The 17,921-nt window shown below is 42.5% G+C and overlaps 1 protein-coding gene across 15 annotated transcripts in view; it reads right to left on the bottom strand.

Moving 5' to 3' along the window:
- Positions 1–17,921, bottom strand: part of CDC14B (cell division cycle 14B) — a 99,154-nt gene that overhangs the window by 71,980 nt on the left and 9,253 nt on the right. For 7 of the 15 annotated variants that reach the window (XM_055130409.1, XM_055130406.1, XM_055130407.1 and 4 more), the window contains exons 2-3: positions 15,601–15,627; positions 13,031–13,133 (exon numbers count right to left, since the gene is read on the bottom strand). The exons of 3 other annotated variants lie outside the window; for them this stretch is intronic. In XM_055130409.1, coding sequence (XP_054986384.1) covers positions 13,031–13,133; positions 15,601–15,627 — 130 coding nt within the window. Of the gene's footprint in view, positions 1–13,030; positions 13,134–15,600; positions 15,628–15,906; positions 16,204–17,921 lie in introns of those variants that run through there. 5 more of the 15 variants (XM_055130413.1, XM_055130408.1, XM_055130421.1 and 2 more) reach the window with 2 other exon arrangements.

Here is a 17,921-nt window from a genome sequence, read left to right as displayed (position 1 = left end):
ACTTGGAAAATTAGAGAACTTGCTAAGAAACCTGTTCTGATTTCTACCATTGCCTGAAATCCAATCTCTAACAAACCCAAATAAAACTGAAAGTAGCTAAATTTAAGTGGCAAGAAGTTTCCCAGGCCCAACTCAAAACTTCAGGGTGGGAGAAAGTACAGTGGGAAGGTGCTTGCCTTGTACACAGACAAACTGGGTTCAATCCCCAGAACCAAATATGGTCCCCTGAGGAACGCCAGGAGTGATCCCTGAGTGCAGTTAGAGGTAAGCCCTGAGTGCAGCCATATGTGGCATAAAGAAACTCCCTGAGGACCACCATCCAAATTTCAGTTCCATTGGGGATATAGAGAGGAATGGGGGAAGAACACAACATTTTGGCAAGTGGGGTTGGGTAATACCCAGCATGCTGGGGGCTATTCCTGGCTCTGACATGAGGGTAAAGGAATTTAATCAATTGTGGGGTTTTTTGATGTCCAATAACCTCTGCACAATACACAGTTTTAAAATACTGTCATAGGATTAGTTGGCAGTAAACTATGAAGCTACAATGCTAGAATGAGAGTGAGTTTTCTGGAGTGAGAAAGAGGGCTGGCAATCTTGTTACCGTGCTTTGAGTGCTGGGAACTTAAACATATCATCCTGGGCCTGGTTGGTGAATCTTCTCTTAAGTTTTTAACCAAAACAACAAAGCCGATACCCTGCCGCTCCTGCTTCTTCATTCAAGTTCACATGTTTAAAAGGAAATGAAAGCTTACAATTTTTAAAATGTCAGTCAGACATTTTAATCCACCCTTGCACCAAAACTGTCTGCAGTACTGGTTTGGCTTTTGGTTTGCTACCTTTTCCTTTAATAAATGTTACTCTAATTAAAAACATTTAAATTAAAACATTAGTGTTTTAATTAAAAACATTTTTCTGCATAAGTATAGCTGACTGGGAATCAATTAAGAACATACAGACACGAAACGAGTAACAATGACAACACAGTATCTACATTTATTTTCTGTGCATTCCCCAGTGGATCCTGAGGGGCTTGCTGGGACCACTAGGGGACTTCACAATGCTGGGGAGTAGGTAGGGAGCATGCAAGGGAATGCTCCACTCAGAATTCAAAGCTCTGCCTCAAGCTATTTTTCCAGAAGAAACAAAATTTGACATGGATCTGTAAATTCATGGACTTCCAACTGTCTCTGCTTTCCCGTGAACTTGGCTGACTTTACAATGGAGTGCCAGATTTCCCTATAATAGAGTCTACTTGATGAACACTCAGGCTCTGCCTGAACACTTCTTAAACCTTTGAGGGCCGACGTTAGTTATGGATTGGCAGTTGGTCAACAGACATGGCTATAGATTAGCAATAGGCCCACAGATGTTGGCTATGGATTGATTAGTCCTTCACAAATGAGGGCAGGGAAAACCTGGAAGAACTCCAGCTAAAAATACTGATTTAAAAAAATGAAGCATTGCCCTGCCTCAGGCTGGAGCGATAGCGCAGCAGATAGGGCATTCGCTTGCACTCAGCCGACCCGGGTACAATTCTTCTGCCCCTCTCAGAGAGCCCGGCTAGCTACCGAGAGTATCTTGCCCACACAGCAAAGCCTGGCAAGCTACCCATGGCATATTCAATATAACAAAAACAGTAGCAACAAGTCTCACAATGGAGACATTATGGTGCCTGCTTGAGCAAATCGATAAGCAACAGGATGACAGTGACAGTGACTTTCCTCCAGGGGTAGAGATTAATCCCTCCCCATGCTGAGTAAAGCTAGAATTCGTGACTTGCTTTCGAAAGTACATTAGGTAAAGAAAAACTAGAAATTTCATAGACCCCAATAGGACAGAACCGAAGAAGAGGGATGCTTCCCCACTGTGGTCTTTATCCCCAAATCCTGTCGTGCTCATTACAAAATATCGCAGTATGAGAGGCAGCCTACAAAACACTATCAAGCTCATAAAAACAAGAGAAATTCACAAACCTCAGGTGAAAAAGGAAAGATAGATATCAAATTGGAATGTCCCGCTACAGGGGTGGGGTGGGGGGATGGGACTGGGGGGGTGGGAGGGATATTGGGTTCATGGGTGGTGGAAAATGGACACTGGTGGAGGGATGGGCTCTTAAATATTGCATGAGGGAAAAACAAGCATGAAAATGTGCGAATCTGTAACTATACCCTCACTGTGACTCAATAATTAAAAAATAAATTAAAAAAAAAAAACAGGGCTGGAGCAATAGCACAGCGGGTTGGGCATTTGCCTTGCACGCGGCCGACCCAGGTTCGATTCCCAGCATCCCATATGGTCCCCTGAGCACTGCCAGGAGTAATTCCTGAGTGCATGAGCCAGGAGTAACCCCTGTGCATTGCCGGGTGTGACCCAAAAACAAAACAAAACAAAACAAAACCCTCAGGTGAATACAGAAATGACAACTAATTGTAATTATAGTACCTCAGGCTGAACCCTGGAACAGAAAAGGGGTGCTAACGGAAACCAACGGGGAAACGTGAATCAAGTCTACAGTGCTGGAGTTGAAGAGAGAGCACAGCAGGTAGGGCACTTGCCTGGCAATCAGGAAACCCGACTTTGATCCCCAGCATCCCACACGGGCCCCTGAGCCCCACCAGGAGTGATCCTTGAGCACAGAGCACTGCCAGGCATGGCCCCCAAACAAACAAAACAGAATACAGTGAAACTCTCTGTATATTTCTGTGAGCCATATTCCTAGTGGGTTCAGCACCATATGGGGATTTAGCCCAGGTCAGCCAAATGCAAGGCACGTGCCTCATCTCTCTGGACCTTCTCTTTGACCCTTCCTTTCTCCTCCTGACTCTTCTTTTAAATTACTACTACTACTACTACTACTACTACTATGGTTATTGTTTGGGGTTTGTTTTTTGGTCACACCCAGAGACACTTAGGGCTTAATCCTGGCTCTACACTCAGGAATTACTCCTGGCAGTGCTCAGGGGACCATATAAAATACCAGGAATCAAACCCGGGTCCGCCACATGCAAGGCATGTGCTATCTCTCCAGCCCTATTTTTATTTTTACTTGTTTATTTATTTTGCTTTTTTGGTTACACCTAGAGATGCTCAGGGCTTACTCCTGGCTCTGCACTCAGAAATTACTTTTGGCGGTGCTTGGGGAACCATATGGGATGGGGACCAAACCCGAGTCGGCTGCATGCAAAACAAATGATCTACCCACTGTACAATCACTCTGGCCCCAATTTTTTAAGTACCTAATGAAGAGAATATTTATAACTTCTATAGCATGCATTAGTTATAAACAGAGCTATAAAATCTTAAAATTATAAACAATCCAATAGGAAATTGTAATGCAGGTAGGATAGTTGCTGGTTTAATCCACAGCACCGCATTTGGTCCCCCAAGCATCACCAGGAGTGACCTCCAAGGGCAGAGCCGGGAGTAAGCCCTGAGCAGAGAGAGGTATGGGGAACGTAGGGAGGGAAACAGGAAGAGGAGGAAAGTCAAGAATTAACAGACAAATGGGGGTTGGATTGAGAGCATATTTGGTAGGGCATTTGCCTTGCATGCAGCTGACCCGGGTTCAATGGCCAACATCCCATATGGTTTCCCAAACACTCAGGTGTAATTCTTGAGTGAAGAGTGAGGAATTAACCCCTGTGCATTGCCAGCATACCCTGGGCACCCCCCCTCCCAAAGAGGCAAATCAGATAAAATGAATACAAGTGACAAAAAAAATGAGACATTTAGCCTATTAATTAGAATAAGATTTTTTTAAAAAGAACTACATGCACACAATCCTCTCCAGAAGTGACCCCTGCAGGTCTCCTGTAGCTACAGCAGCTCCCAAGTGCCTTGAACAAGAAAAAAAGAAGGAAAGTAGGTGGTTGTGCGGAAATTGCAAGAAAAGTATGGCTATCAAAATGATAAAACAGGGGCTGGAGCGATAGCACAGCGGGTAGGGCGTTTGCCTTGCACATGGCCGACCCGGGTTCGATTCCCAGCATTCCATATGGTCCCAGCATTCTATATGGTCCCCTGAGCACTGCCGGGGTGATTCCTGAGTGTAGAGCCAGGAGTAAACCCTGTGCATTGCCAGTGTGACCCAAAAAGCAAAAAAAAAAGAAAAAAGAGAGAGAGATAAAACAGGTTCAAGTGCAGTATGATATGTCTAATGTCTATTCTACTTGGTGCTTAAAAATAATAAAATGAAATAAGTCATTTTTCTATAAGTAAACATGTACAAAAATAGACAAAAAAGCAAATGGAACAATACCCCCAACAAGCAGCTAAAAGATGCCAATGGGATTTGGATTGGGGAGCTGGGAAGGAAAATTTAGTAATATCATTTGGGTTTTTAAGAATGTTTTTGTGTAGAGTAACAGTAACATGAAGTCAGGAGCAGAAAAAAAAAATTACAGTCAACTTTCAGGGTCCAATTGCACTAAAGTCAACTCCATTTCTGCACCTTTCACATTTTGTTTAAATAATATAATAAAGACATTTTCTTTGCCTCTGCAAAAAAAAAAAAAAAAAGAATGCCTTTGTGTTAGTTTATAATTGAAAATATATTCCTCTGGTAAGTCAGTGAGGGACAGGGAAGAAGCCTTTCACCTCTGAAAAGTATCAGTCCCTCACCTGAATGTCCTACTTTCAAGTTATTAAGTGTGGTGGAACAGCTATTTACAGCCAGAACAAGATCTACTGTTTCCCAGTACAGACTCAAGCTGAAACAGTGTGAGCGAGTAGCTCACACTCTTGAATGGGAAGATGAGTTCATATGTTCCTCCAGAAATCTTTCGACACTCTCCATCATCTCCATCCATGTTTCAAACCTGGACCAGACACAGTGTGACCCAAAAAGCAAAAAAAAAAAAAGAGAGAGAGATAAAACAGGTTCAAGTGCAGTATGATATGTCTAATGTCTATTCTACTTGGTGCTAAGTCAGATAAGTGTGACCCAAAAAGCCAAAAAAAAAAAAAAGATTTAATTTTTTTTGGCTTTTTGGGTCACACCCAGCGATGCTTAGGGGTTACTCCTGGCTCTACACTCAGGAATTACTCCTTGTGGTACTCAGCGGACCAAATGGGATGTCAGGAATCAAACATCAGTTGGCTGTGTGCAAGGCAAATGCCCTCCCTGCTATACTACGGCTCCAGCCCAAATTAGTAGCCTGTAAATCACAATAATGGTTGTTAATAATGGGCTTTCATGGGTGAAAATTATTGACTACCCATATGTGTAAACTGTCAAAATATTTTACTGACAGATTGCAAAACAGATTACAAAAATCTACTGAGACTTCTATCTAGGGGATAGTGTGGGATCTTCAAGTCTAGATGTGAAATTGGCCCTGTTCAGTAGATTGTAAGAATTTCTAACTGGTAGAATTTTGTTCCTGACATACTATTATGGCTACTTAAAGTAAACTTGTCTCAAAGGCATGATGAGAGTAACTCATCATGAGTAACTCATTATGAGAGTACAACAGGAGTTAGGTCAGAGAGGCACAGCTCCAAAGACTGGAGATGGGCTTTGTTTGCAGGGGCAGAGTTTTCTATAGGAGAACAGCAAGATTCCCAGTGCCCCAGAAGGTGCCCCCAGCAATGATGGGTGTGACCCCAAAACAAAACAAATGAGGTGAACTTAAATAACTGTTAGCAGTGCTGCAGGGATAAAGCTACACTCCATCTACCTTTCGTCTTCAGACTTGCTGCCCCAAATCCTCTCAGTGGATGAAAGATAAATAGCTCAGCAGGCTGGCATCCAAAAACCCATGGACTGCCAAGCAATGAGCTCGGAGTAGATCCTAGTTGCCCCACCAACCACCACACACACACACACACACACACACACACACACACACACACACACACACAAGTAGATCCTGAGAACAGCTCGAAGTAGATCCTTAGTTGCCCCACCAACCACCACACACACACACACACACACACACACACACACACACACACACACACACACACACACACCATCCTGCAGCCAGTCTGACAGAACACACAGAAAGTGATCCACTCTAGCAATGGGTATTTTTCTAGGATCTTAAGGCAAGAATTCTGTTAAATTTTAATTTACCTACTTAGGCATTTCAGAAAGCATTTGATCTAATTTTTGACAATGACTACTTAAGACATAAAATTGTCTTACGGGAAACATTCTTAATCACACACAGTAAATAGTCACTCTATCTCCAATGGCATTTCAAGGTCTTCATAACAGTATCTGGAACATATTACAATGCTAGGTTAGTCAGATCAAGAATTTACTTTTCCCCTACAGAAACATCTCTGGAGATTTAAAAAAATGCCACACAAGTCTGGCTTTTTTTTGGGGGGGGGGCGAAATGGGGACAAGGACTAGAGGCATATGGCATACATTTTTCTTTTAAATGAGAATCAGTATAAAGGATCTGAAAACACTTTATATGGAGAAGCTATCCTGATGACTGAAAGCTCAAGGAAAATGCATTCAAATCAGGGAAATGCCAATTATAAAAACAGTGAAACAACACTGCACTCCCACTAGAATGGCTAAAATTAGAATGACAATACTAATTATTAGACAAGGTAGAGAGCTGTCAAAAAACTTTTAAACATCGTTAATAGTGATGTAAAGCCTTCACGTGATATAAAATTAAGATCACCCAGAGTATATGCTTCTTACATGTGAGACTCTAGACTCAATCCAGCACTAGGTCCGCATTCCACCCCCTACCCCACATGTCACTGAGAACCCCGAATCCACCTACCACAAATGCAAAAACATAGTCTAGTGGTTTCCTGCAGAGTCACTTACACTGTCCTGTGACCAACCCGCCCTACTCTGAAGTAGGCACCTAAGAAAAGGTTCTGTACAGAAGCTCTGGTAGTAGCTTTCTAATAGCCCCTGATTGGAAAGAAGACAAAATCCACCAACAGGAGAACAAACTATGGAAATTGGTCATAGATAAGAGAATGTAGATAGACCAGATAATATATATATATATATATATATATATGTGTGTGTGTGTGTGTGTGTGTGTGTGTATACATACACATTTTGAAATCACTATGCTGGTTTTGAGAGTCTATGCTTTATGATTCTGCATACATGAAGTCAAAAACTGGTGAAATAAATCTATATTGCTAGAAACCAGGCCAGTGACTGTTTAAGGTAAGATGAAGTTGAGAGGAAAGGGATCCAAAGAGAACACGATCACAGGTTCATATGCCTATTACAATTCAAACTACACACTAGTGCATTTCACTTTTTACAACCTGGAATTTTAAATCAGGTTGAGGGAAAAGGTGTGTTGAGTGGTACATATCCATGAAAAGATTACAGAATTAATTAAGAACTCTAGATAAAATGTGATTAAAAATCATCTAGCTGGAGATAGTACAGCTAGTAGAATGTTTGCCTTGTCATGAGGTAGAAATAGCTTTGATCTGGAGGCTGGAGCAATAGCACATCGGGTAGGGCGTTTGCCTTGCACACGGCTGACCTGGGTTCAAATCCCAGCATCCCATTACATCCTGAGTACCGAGCCAGGAGTAACCCCTGTGCATCGCCGGGTGTGACCCAAGAAGCAAAAAAAAAAAAAGAAAGAAATATCTTTGATCCCCGATACCCCATATAGTCCCCAGAGCCAACAGGAGTGATCCTTGAATGCAGAGCCAGGACTGAACCCTGATCAGTGCTGGGTGTGGTCATATAACAACAACGAAAACCTTGGCCTAAGTGCAAAATTAGCAAACGGCAGTTTTTCAGCCACCAGCCAGTGTCTCCCTGGTCCATTTTCCTGCTACAGCTTCTTCTACAGGCGCAACAAACCCTTTTGTGGACAGGCAGGGAATGTCTGTGGCCCCAATACCTGAGCAGTGGTGGAACTACTAGTAAGAACATGAATAGGAAACTCAAGTCAGCAACCACAAAGAAGGCTGCCGGAAACAACACAGCCAGCAGCAATGATGTATACAGGTTGACCAGGGAAGGGCCCATCACACCCACAGCAATGAAATTCCTGGGAAGTCCTAAAGTCACCTAGCCCTTAGACTGTCAGGACCCATTTGAGGCTACAGAAATTAAGACCTTTGCTTGGAGCAAGGCCGCACCAGAGAAGGCTGAACCTACGCTCCAGCAGGAACAAAGGTCACGAAGAGGAGTTTTCAAAGACCATCCCAACTCTACATGCCTTGGCAACCACCCTAGCAACGAGCTCTCAGGTAGAAGCATGTGGAAGCATGTAGAAGCTTGGGGAAAACCCTATAAAAGCCACCTTGAACAAAGGAAGCACGTGCATATGCTGCCCGAGCCCATGTGCTGCCTGTGCCCATGTGGCAGGGCACATGTGTCTCCCACACTTCTCCTCCTGAGATGTGTACTGGGGTTCTCTCCATCCTTGGGGAAGCCCGCGGTCTCTCTTAAACGCATTACTCTTACTGGCTTTTTTTCTCTCCCTCCCTCCCCTTGCTCAAACTCTCCAAATAAAATATGTTAATACTTTGCTGCTTGTCTACTCTCACTGAAATTCCTTTCTGTGAGACAGGACAAAGTATGTGGAAACCCTGGGTAAGGCCTAGGACTGACTCACTTCCAGCAAAGAGTACTTCTTTCTCCAGCCTGAGTCTATGGCTCCCCAAGAAAGCGGGTGGTGGGGATCAACTTCTTGGTCAAGAAAACCAAGCAGATGTCAGGTGTGGCTTGAGAGCCACCTGGTGGGACTGGTGGGACTCCAGGGCTGTGCTGTCCTAACCTTCCCAGCTGGTCCTGGGGTGGCAGAGGTGGCTTCCACAAGAGTGGTTCAAACGTTCTCTCGGGGATGAGGCAGCTCAGTTAGGAGAGCACCTGCAGGAGCTGGGCACGGCCTGAACAGTGCTCAGCTCCGTCCCCGGTCTCCACGAGGCACATTCCCAGCAAAGCTTCCAGAGGAAGAATGTGAGCACAACCAAGGAGTACCATCCCAGAGAGCATCACCATCAAGGGCAGCAGCTCAGCATTCATGGCTAAGATGAAGAGGCCATGCAGACAGTATGGAGTCTGACACCTAGGACAGAAATGCAGTGACTGCAGCATCTGCCTGAGACTGCAGAACTGCATGGCAGGACACCAGGCACGAGATCAGAAGTCCTAACCCCGGACTATCTCCCTGGTCCCAACACTGCTTTGTTTCAACAAGAATAAAAGCTATTCACAAGGGAAATACCAATTTTCTAAAAAGCACATTCTTAGTACTGAGAATAAAGAGTTAATAGACTGTCATAATCTAGAAGGAAGCACCCGCATAGAGTGATGTAAGTAGAGCAAAATCATCTCTCCTCACAGCTCTTCTCGTGACCTTAAGGAATCTACCAATGAGCCAGGTCTCTTGCAATGACTAGAATTTTGCTACCCACTGCAACTTTCTGAGTGATAGTGATGTTCAGTGTCTGTTAACACAGGCTTAGTGGCTACTCTACTGGCTGTGCAGGCTTAAGGGAAGCACAGCTACTTGTCCAACCCATAGCCTTGATAACTGGATATTCTGAGGTAAAAGGCCTCTCCTATCAGCAAGCAAAAAAGAGCTCTGACTTCCTTTTGTTCTTAAGGCCTCTGGTTCCAACAAGTCTCAGGTTTTTAACCAGGTCTCACAATACAACTCTGATTTTCTAAGTATATCAGATGAATGAAAATCACCCATAGTCAGAGACACATCCCCCAGTACACAATGCCTGGTACCAACTAACAGTTCCAAAAAATACCATTTTCACAGACAAAAGGTAATGAAAATGGAGGAAGGCCAGAGAGGCTAAAGGGAAAGAATATTTGTACATACTGACTTATCCTTGTCTAGTACTTTAACACATTGGTTCACACCACAGTCTTATAACACCAATAGTATCATTCCGCAGTTTAAACAGAACTGTCTGTGCCAACGGAAATAACATACTCACAGTCATTCAGTTTATGGGAATGGGGTGAAAAATAAAGCTTTGAACAAATAATTAATCTATCCCAAGTCAGTCAATATTTGGTATGTATGTAGAGACATACTGTCATATAAGATTTTTCTGAATTGTCCAGGGGCTAAAGCAATTGAGCAGTGAATAAGGTGCTGGCCTTGCAGGGGGATGAATGTCGTGAAGGGATGTCTGAGCACTCACATGCTTTATTGGTACTATAATCATTCACAATGCATTCAGGCACACAACTACAAGTGTTTAATTCCCAACACAACAGCACCATCAGTATATAAAAGCAGGGAAGGAAGGAAACAAAGATATAAATGATACAAATTGGACCAGAGCCATAGAACAGCAGGGAAGGTGTCTGCCTTGTATGCAACCGACCCAGTTGGATCCCCACCACCCCAAATAGTCCCTAAGCACCAACAGGAGTACTGAGTGCAGCACCAGGGTAAAAACCTAAGCATCACCGGGTGTGGCCCAAAACAAAACAAAATAAAATGGCACAAACCAAGTCTTTCTGAAAATGAAGAGGTATAAAATGAAAAATACAGTAGATAAAACAAATAGGCACTGTAGCACTGTCATCCCATTGTTCATCGATTTGCTTGAGCAGGCACCAGTAACGTCTCCATTGTGAGACTTGTTGTTACTGTTTTTGGCATATCAAATATGCCACAGGTATCTTTCCAGGCTCTGCCGTGCAGGTGGGATACTCTCGGCAGCTTGCCAGGCTCTCGAGAGGGACTGAGAAATCGAACCTGGGTCTGCCGTGTGCAGAGCAAATGCCCTACCCGATGTGCTATCACTCCAATCACGAATCACACGAATCACTCCAATAGGTAAGAAAATAGGAACAAAAAAGGCCAGTGAACTTGAAGGGTAGAAATATATCTATGCAATTGAAACAAAGAGGAAAAGAAGTTTTTAATGATACAAGCATCAATATCTCAAAACAGTATAGACAAGTCAACATACAAGTAATTGTATCTTAAGGAAGATGGCAGGCAAAAATTTTTCAAAGAGGGGCTGGAGAGATAGCACAGCGGGTAGGGCGTTTGCCTTGCACACGGCCGACCCGGATTCAAATCCCAGCATCCCATATGGTCCCCTGAGCACGGCCAGGGGTAATTCCTGAGTGCAGAGCCAGGAGTAACCCCTGTGCATCGCCAGGTGTGACCCAAAAAGCCAAAAAAAAAAAAAATTTTCAAAGAAATAATGACTGAAAACTTTCTAAGTTAAACTTCAGATTTAATGATTTCAAGCCACAAGAAACATGAATAAAACCAAAACCCGCAATAAAGAGAAAAGCAGCCAGAGAATGGATGTCTCAGGAGAGAAGCTAAGAGGAGGGCATCAGATTTCTTTCAACATTCCTGAACCAAGGCAAGTGATAGACTGGTCTTCACCATTTTGAAAGAAAAGCCAGGGGCCGGAGCAACAGTACAGCAGAAAAGGTTTTCGTCTTGTTCATACATGACCCAGGTTTGATACCCAACATCCCATATGGTTGCTCAAGCTCCACCAGGAGTGATCCTTGAGCAGAGTGAAAAGTCCAGAGAGGGGCTGGAGCGACAGCACAGTGGGGAGGGCGTTTGCCTTGCACACGGCCGACCCGGGTTCGATTCCCAGCATCCCATATGGTTCCCTGAGCACCGCCAGGAGTAATTCCTGAGTGCAGAGCCAGGAGTAACCCCTGTGCATCGCTGGGTGTGACCCAAAAAGAAAAAAAAAGAAAAAAGAAAAAAGAAAAGTCCAGAGAATTGCTGGGTGTGGCCCAAAAGCAAAAAAAAAAAAAAACTTTTCTAACCTTAAATTCTATACTAAGCAAAAATCTTAATAAGATCAAAATTCCATTTTAATCAAATTTTATTAATTTATATATTTACATATATACACACACATATGTATATATATTTAAGAATTAGGGCCTGGAATACAGCCAGCAGTAGAACACTTGACTTGTTTGTATAAGACCCTGGGTTTAATCCCTAGCACCACCAAAAAAAAAAAAGAAAATCACTGTCACTGTCACTGTCATCCCTTTGCTCATCAATTTGCGTGAGCGGGCACCAGTAACATCTCCATTATGAGACTAGATGTTACTGTTTTTGGTATATCAAATACGCCACGGGTAGCTTGCCAGGCTTTGCCATGTGGGCAAGATACTCTAAGTAGCTTGCCGGGCTCTTCAAGAGAGGGGCAGAAGAATTGAATTCAATTCGGCTGTGTGCAAGGCAAAAGCCCTACCCTCTGTGCTATCGCTCCAGCCCACCAAAAAAAAAAAAAAAAGAATTATTAATGGGGGCTGGAGTGATAGCACTCCAGGGCATTTGCCTTGCACGCGGCTGACCTGGGTTCCATTCCCAGCATCCCATATGGTCCCCTGAGCACCACCAGGGGTAATTCCTGAGTGTAGAGCCAGGAGTAACCCTTGTGCATCGCCAGGTGTGACCCAAAAAGGAAAAAAAAAAAAAAAAAAAACAAGTATCTAATGACTGATTTTCATCCTGTCTTCTATTCCTCCCCAGTCTGTCCAAGATGTGGAGCCTCCCCCATCTTCACATGCTTGTGATCTAAAGATAATGTCGGTGTGTCCAGTGTGCTGCTGTCAGTCCCCATAAAGGGGGGGTATGGGAAGCACGTCTGCAGCCATGGAAGGAGACCACTGCACGCCACACACACAGTCCGAGCCAGCATGTACTTCCAACCCTGCCATCAGAGTTCCCAACTGGAATATAGTTAAAGCCAAGTTAAAAAAAAAAAAATACCAAGCTCAGTTGTGTTTGCTAGCTAACTGCTGAGATTTCTTGACAGTTTGTTGTCAAAAAAGAAAGAAATCCATGTGAAGATATTTCACAGTTTCATGTTTTAGCTGCTTCCAAGTTCTCTAATGACTGTATTATAATAGAAGATTCGAAGAGCACAGAGAGAACAGCTCTCCAAAATGCAAATTCCTGTTAATTCTCTTACACATACATGTCAAGACAACTTTTCTTTGGTAGCTATTTAAAAGAAATGTAAAAAGCAGTATGCTATTCAAGTTCAAGTTACATACCACAAATCTATTCCCAAAATATTTAAGGATTTTTATCTTTAGTACCTTTTTTTTGAGAAGTAATGCTCTGGCCATAGAGATAGCACAGAGGCTGAGGTGCTTGCATTGTAGACCGCTGACCCCAGGTTCAATTCTGGTCCCCTGAGCACTGCTGGGCGTGACCCAAAAAGAAAATAAAAAGAAGTAGTAGTGCTCAGTTTAAAACATACTCTGTAATCTCTGCAATTCATTCAGGCCAATAAATTAGGTATTCTTAAGAATAAAATATCCACCCTTAGATTATAGCCTCAGATATTATGAAGGTCAATTTAGAGATAAAAAATTTATTAGAGGGGGCTGGAGCGATAGCACAGCGGGTAGGGCGTTTGCCTTGCACGTGGCCGACCCGGGTTCGATCCCCGGCATCCCATATGGTCCCCCAAGCACTGCCAGGAGTAATTCCTGAGTGCAAAGCCAGGAGTAACCCCTGAGCATCGCTGGGTGTGACCCAAAAAGCAAAAAAAAAAAAATTATTAGAGGGCTGGAGTGATCCCAAGGTGGGTAGGAATTAGCTTTGCACGCAGAGGACCCGGGTTCGATTCCCAGCATCCCATATGGTCCCCCAAGCACCATCAGGAGTAATTCCTGAGTTCAGAGCCAGGAGTAACCCTTGTGCATCACTGGGTATGACCCAAAAAGAATTCATTAGAATGTAGACCTTTCGTGGAGATAGGTCTTGCAGTGTATTACCAATATCCACACACAAGAAAAAGGCAAGAGCTGAAGTGATAATACAGAGGGTAGAAGTCTTCCATAACATGCAGCCAACTCAGGTTCGATCCCCAGAACCCCATATGGTTCCCCAAAGATTGTCAGGAGTGATCCCTGCGCACAGAGACAAGAGTCAGCCCAGAGGGAGGGAGGGAGGGAGGGAGGGAGGAAGGAGGGAGGGAGGGAGTCCTTAAGACTGATCACTTTCACCCCAAGCTGAAATAATTCACAGTATATAATAGTTGATGAGAAAATAACTAAAGATTTTTTTGTTTGTTTGTTTTAAACTAAAGTTGTTTTAACAAAGAACAAAACTATACAATGACTGATTCTTTGATCACCTATCTTTATTTAATAGTAAGGCTCCATTCCTTTTCAGTCTTTCAGAAATAAGGAGTACATTATATCTTCATATTCTCCTTAAATAACGTTTGGCCCAATCTCTTGCTACACAAATATTTATTGAAAGGACACACTAATTTTATAGAATAATTTATACAAATAGAGCGGAGTATATATAAGTGAGCATAATGCAGAGAATCATTGAGCTGCAATGGTCCACATACAGAGGGCTTTGCAGAATTCAGGATCCGTAACCGCACACATTATGGATTAGGCTTAAAAAAAACAATGTCAATGTCATAAATTTTATAGCAGTGTCAAGAAAGTAATTTTACTTTCAAATCAGAACTTGAATGAATAACAAATATCACTGACATCAGGGACAAGATGTTTTTCTCTGATGAACAGCACATGGCCAAGCAAGCTTGAATGTTAAAAACTGATCCGCCTGAGAAATGAAATCAGCATGTGATGTTAAGAATGAACTTACTCAATCAGGCTAGCCTCCTCAGCTGTCATACTCAAAGACCATGGCACCAAATCTTTGAACTACTTTGTGAACAAAGCACTTTATTAAGTCCTTAGAAGTTAAGGAATCCCAAAATTTATGGTGTTAATAAATGGCCAAGTTTAGTTAGAAAAATGTTTAATTGGAACTAGATCCTAGATCTAGATACAGATACTCATTCAGAGGTTTCTTTTTATTTTTTGGGGGGAGGGGAGTCACATCAGTGATGCTCAGGGGTTACTCCTGGCTCTGCACTCAGGAATTACTCCTGGTGGTGCTCAGGGGACCATATGGGATGCTGGGAATCAAACCCACAAACCCATGTAGGCTGCGTGCAATGCAAACGCCCTACCGGCTGTGCTATTGTTCCAGCCCCTCAGAGGTGTTCTTTTTATAACTGACTTGATGGAAATTGAAAATCAAAGGGAACCAAAAACTTTTTAATTTTGTTTTAAACAGAGACTTCAGAACGGTTTCCCTGTTCCCAAAATTTAAGTTGGCATTTTATGAACGCTTCCTTTGGGCAAATACAATAAATATGACATAGGCCTGTCCTTTCAGCAAGAAATGTCTAGAAAGAACTGAGTCACCTAGTTTTAGGATGTAGCGGAAGAAGGATAAATAAAGGCTGCATAATCATAACAATGCATTATATACATCCTTTTAGCAAGAGTCTATGAAAGTGAGAATATAACAGAGAAAAAAATTAGTAGCACCCAAAATACACCCCCATCCAAGATACAGCATTCATGATTAACCCAATTATCAAAAAACTTTCAACATTATCTATACATAGAAACCAATAAAATTTTTCATATGAAAACAAATTTCAACTTAAGTCGTAAACATACAAAAGATACTTCTACATATAATGGAAAACTACATGTGTTTCCTAAAACTAAATTTAAGACACATAAACAGGGAGGGACAAAAGCAAGATTCACACTAACAGATTAAATCTACAGTTTTAAAATGATCAGAAAGAACTGCAAAGTAGAGTCAACGGTCTGAATACCTGTGTTGGAGCAGTATCCATGAAAAGCTATAGAGAAAAAGAAAGAGAGAGGGCGTGAACGTTCATGCAGACTGGAATCCGATGAGATGTACACAGTCCAGTTAAATATCCAACTCTATATATTAGAGGGTTCAAAGCAATTTTATTTTGGAAAATATTTTCTAAGGATATCATTGTCTGAGGATATCATACTTGGCAGTTCCAGACTCAAAAAAAAAAAAAGTGAACAACTTGAGAAGCTAAAAGTGAAATATTGTAAAGAAACAATACTGTGACTTTTGCCCACACCACCCTGCATCTACTTACCTCCCTCACAAAGGTGTGCATCCTGAGAGGGGTAGTGTCTAACATTCATAAAAGCCAGTCCACCCGTTGTTCTCCATTTCCACTCACAGACAGCTGTGAAAGTAATGGCTGGAGAGATAGAATAGCAGGTAGGACACTTGCCTTGTTGGGGTAGGCCGGGTTCCAGCCCCAGCAAACCATCTGATCCCTGAAACCCCACCAGGAAGACCCTGAGCTCAGAGCCAGAAGCAAGCCCTGAGCACAGCCAGGTGTGGGTCCAAAATAAACAAAAGTAACTTTAATATAAAAGACTTTAAAAAGACTGCTAATATTTTGAATATCCTGTAGGTAGAAGGGGGGGCGGGGGCACGAAGGGCAGGAATGGTCACTGAAATCCTTTTTTTTCAGTGTAAAAAAGTTTTCATTTCTGAGCCAGGATGTGGCCCAGTGTGGTTGAGTGTTTGCTTTGCATATGTGAGGATTGGGATTCAATCTTCCAGCAAAGAAAAAAATTTAATTTCTTATTTATGTCTGACTACTAGTCCTACCAAGTAAACTGGGTCTGGGTGCAACACATTCACATGGAAGTCACAAAATAACCTCTCTATCAATTAGGATCAGTGAATTACAAATGACCAAAGCACTACCTACTTTTACACTGACCCGTTCTCAACACTGTAGGTTCCACCAGGCCTTTCTTTCAATAACCTCCTGCCTGAGCTCTCCCAGTGTGATGTCATTTCCCCACCCAGGGAGATTAGCTGCACTTTAATAGCAAAACACAAAACCCTTTAGTACAGTGAAAACAGGAACAGTAGTCTCCGATATAAAGGAAGGGCTTTATGCTTTCCCCTAATAAGGAATTTTAAAGAGAAACTAACATTTTTCCAGGTCAGACATGATCATCCCCAATGCAACAAATCTCCTCCGTGGCTCTAACAAATACAGAGCAGCCTCATCTGGAGTGTCTCTGGGTGAAAATCATGTTCAGAGCAGGAAGAAGCAAACATACTGCTCACTTTGCTGATTCACTGAGCCTTTTTTGCATATAAACACATGGGGGAAATGTTTGCTTTGGAGCCTAAAACCCTTCCAAGACCTGCTGATGTGCAGCTCTGTGCACTGGCCCAGCTCACTGCTGGGCCCCAGCTCAGGCTATTCAGGAACTATTTATGGAGTTCTTTTCTCAACCAGAAACAAAGCCCTGCATTCCCTTCTTTCCATCCTCAACAACTCCTGTGTACTTTATTTTTAACTAGGTAGGAGAACAGAGACCCCCCCCACCCCGAAATTTATTAATAATCAGTTTTTGTTCCACCAATGCAAGGGCAAGCACTAACTTTCTCTGGAGTTTCTATGCAAAGTCACAAGAATAGGCATTTTTTCTTCCCCAAAGATTTCAACAATATGATTCCTCTGCACTCTAGATTTCCCTCAGAGTTCCCATTTCTATATTCTCAATTCACAAATAAAGCATAGATTTCATGAGAGTTTCTCTAGTAGTAATTTTAAGTTCTTAGGGAAAAAAGGCCTGGCAGAGTAGATATTTATTACACACTACTTTTTGTCAATTAGCAAATAAAGTATAGATTTCATGAGTTTCTGTAGCAGTGATTTATTTTTATTACTCAAGGAAAAAAAGACCTGGCAAAGTAGCTACTTATTACACCCTTTTTTTTTTTCAATGAATGAAACATCTGGGAAATCAGGCTGTGTGATAACCAATCTGGAAACTGAATTCTGGAGGGCCTGAATTATCTTAAATCTGGTCATTTCTAATACTCATCTCTCAAGCTAGCGCAGTTACTGCAGGAATAAATGGATTCTCAATAAATCACTCTGTGAAGCAGCTGCATCATTGCTGCACTCTCCCTCCAGCCCCCACTCCCCAATTTTTTGGGAAAAAAAAAAAAAACAGCATCAGCTTTGCCAAAATTGCATTTTCTCTGGCTTTGGCTACTTTGGAGGAAAAAGTGGACAGCTGCAATATAAATACAGCAAGATGATTTCCAAGATTCTCTCAAAAGGAACAGAGA

This window comes from Sorex araneus, chromosome 3, assembly GCF_027595985.1.
Source record: "Sorex araneus isolate mSorAra2 chromosome 3, mSorAra2.pri, whole genome shotgun sequence".
NCBI lineage: Eukaryota > Metazoa > Chordata > Mammalia > Eulipotyphla > Soricidae > Sorex > Sorex araneus.
Note: the sequence above shows the minus strand (reverse complement) of the source record. Positions and strands in the feature narration are given on the sequence as shown.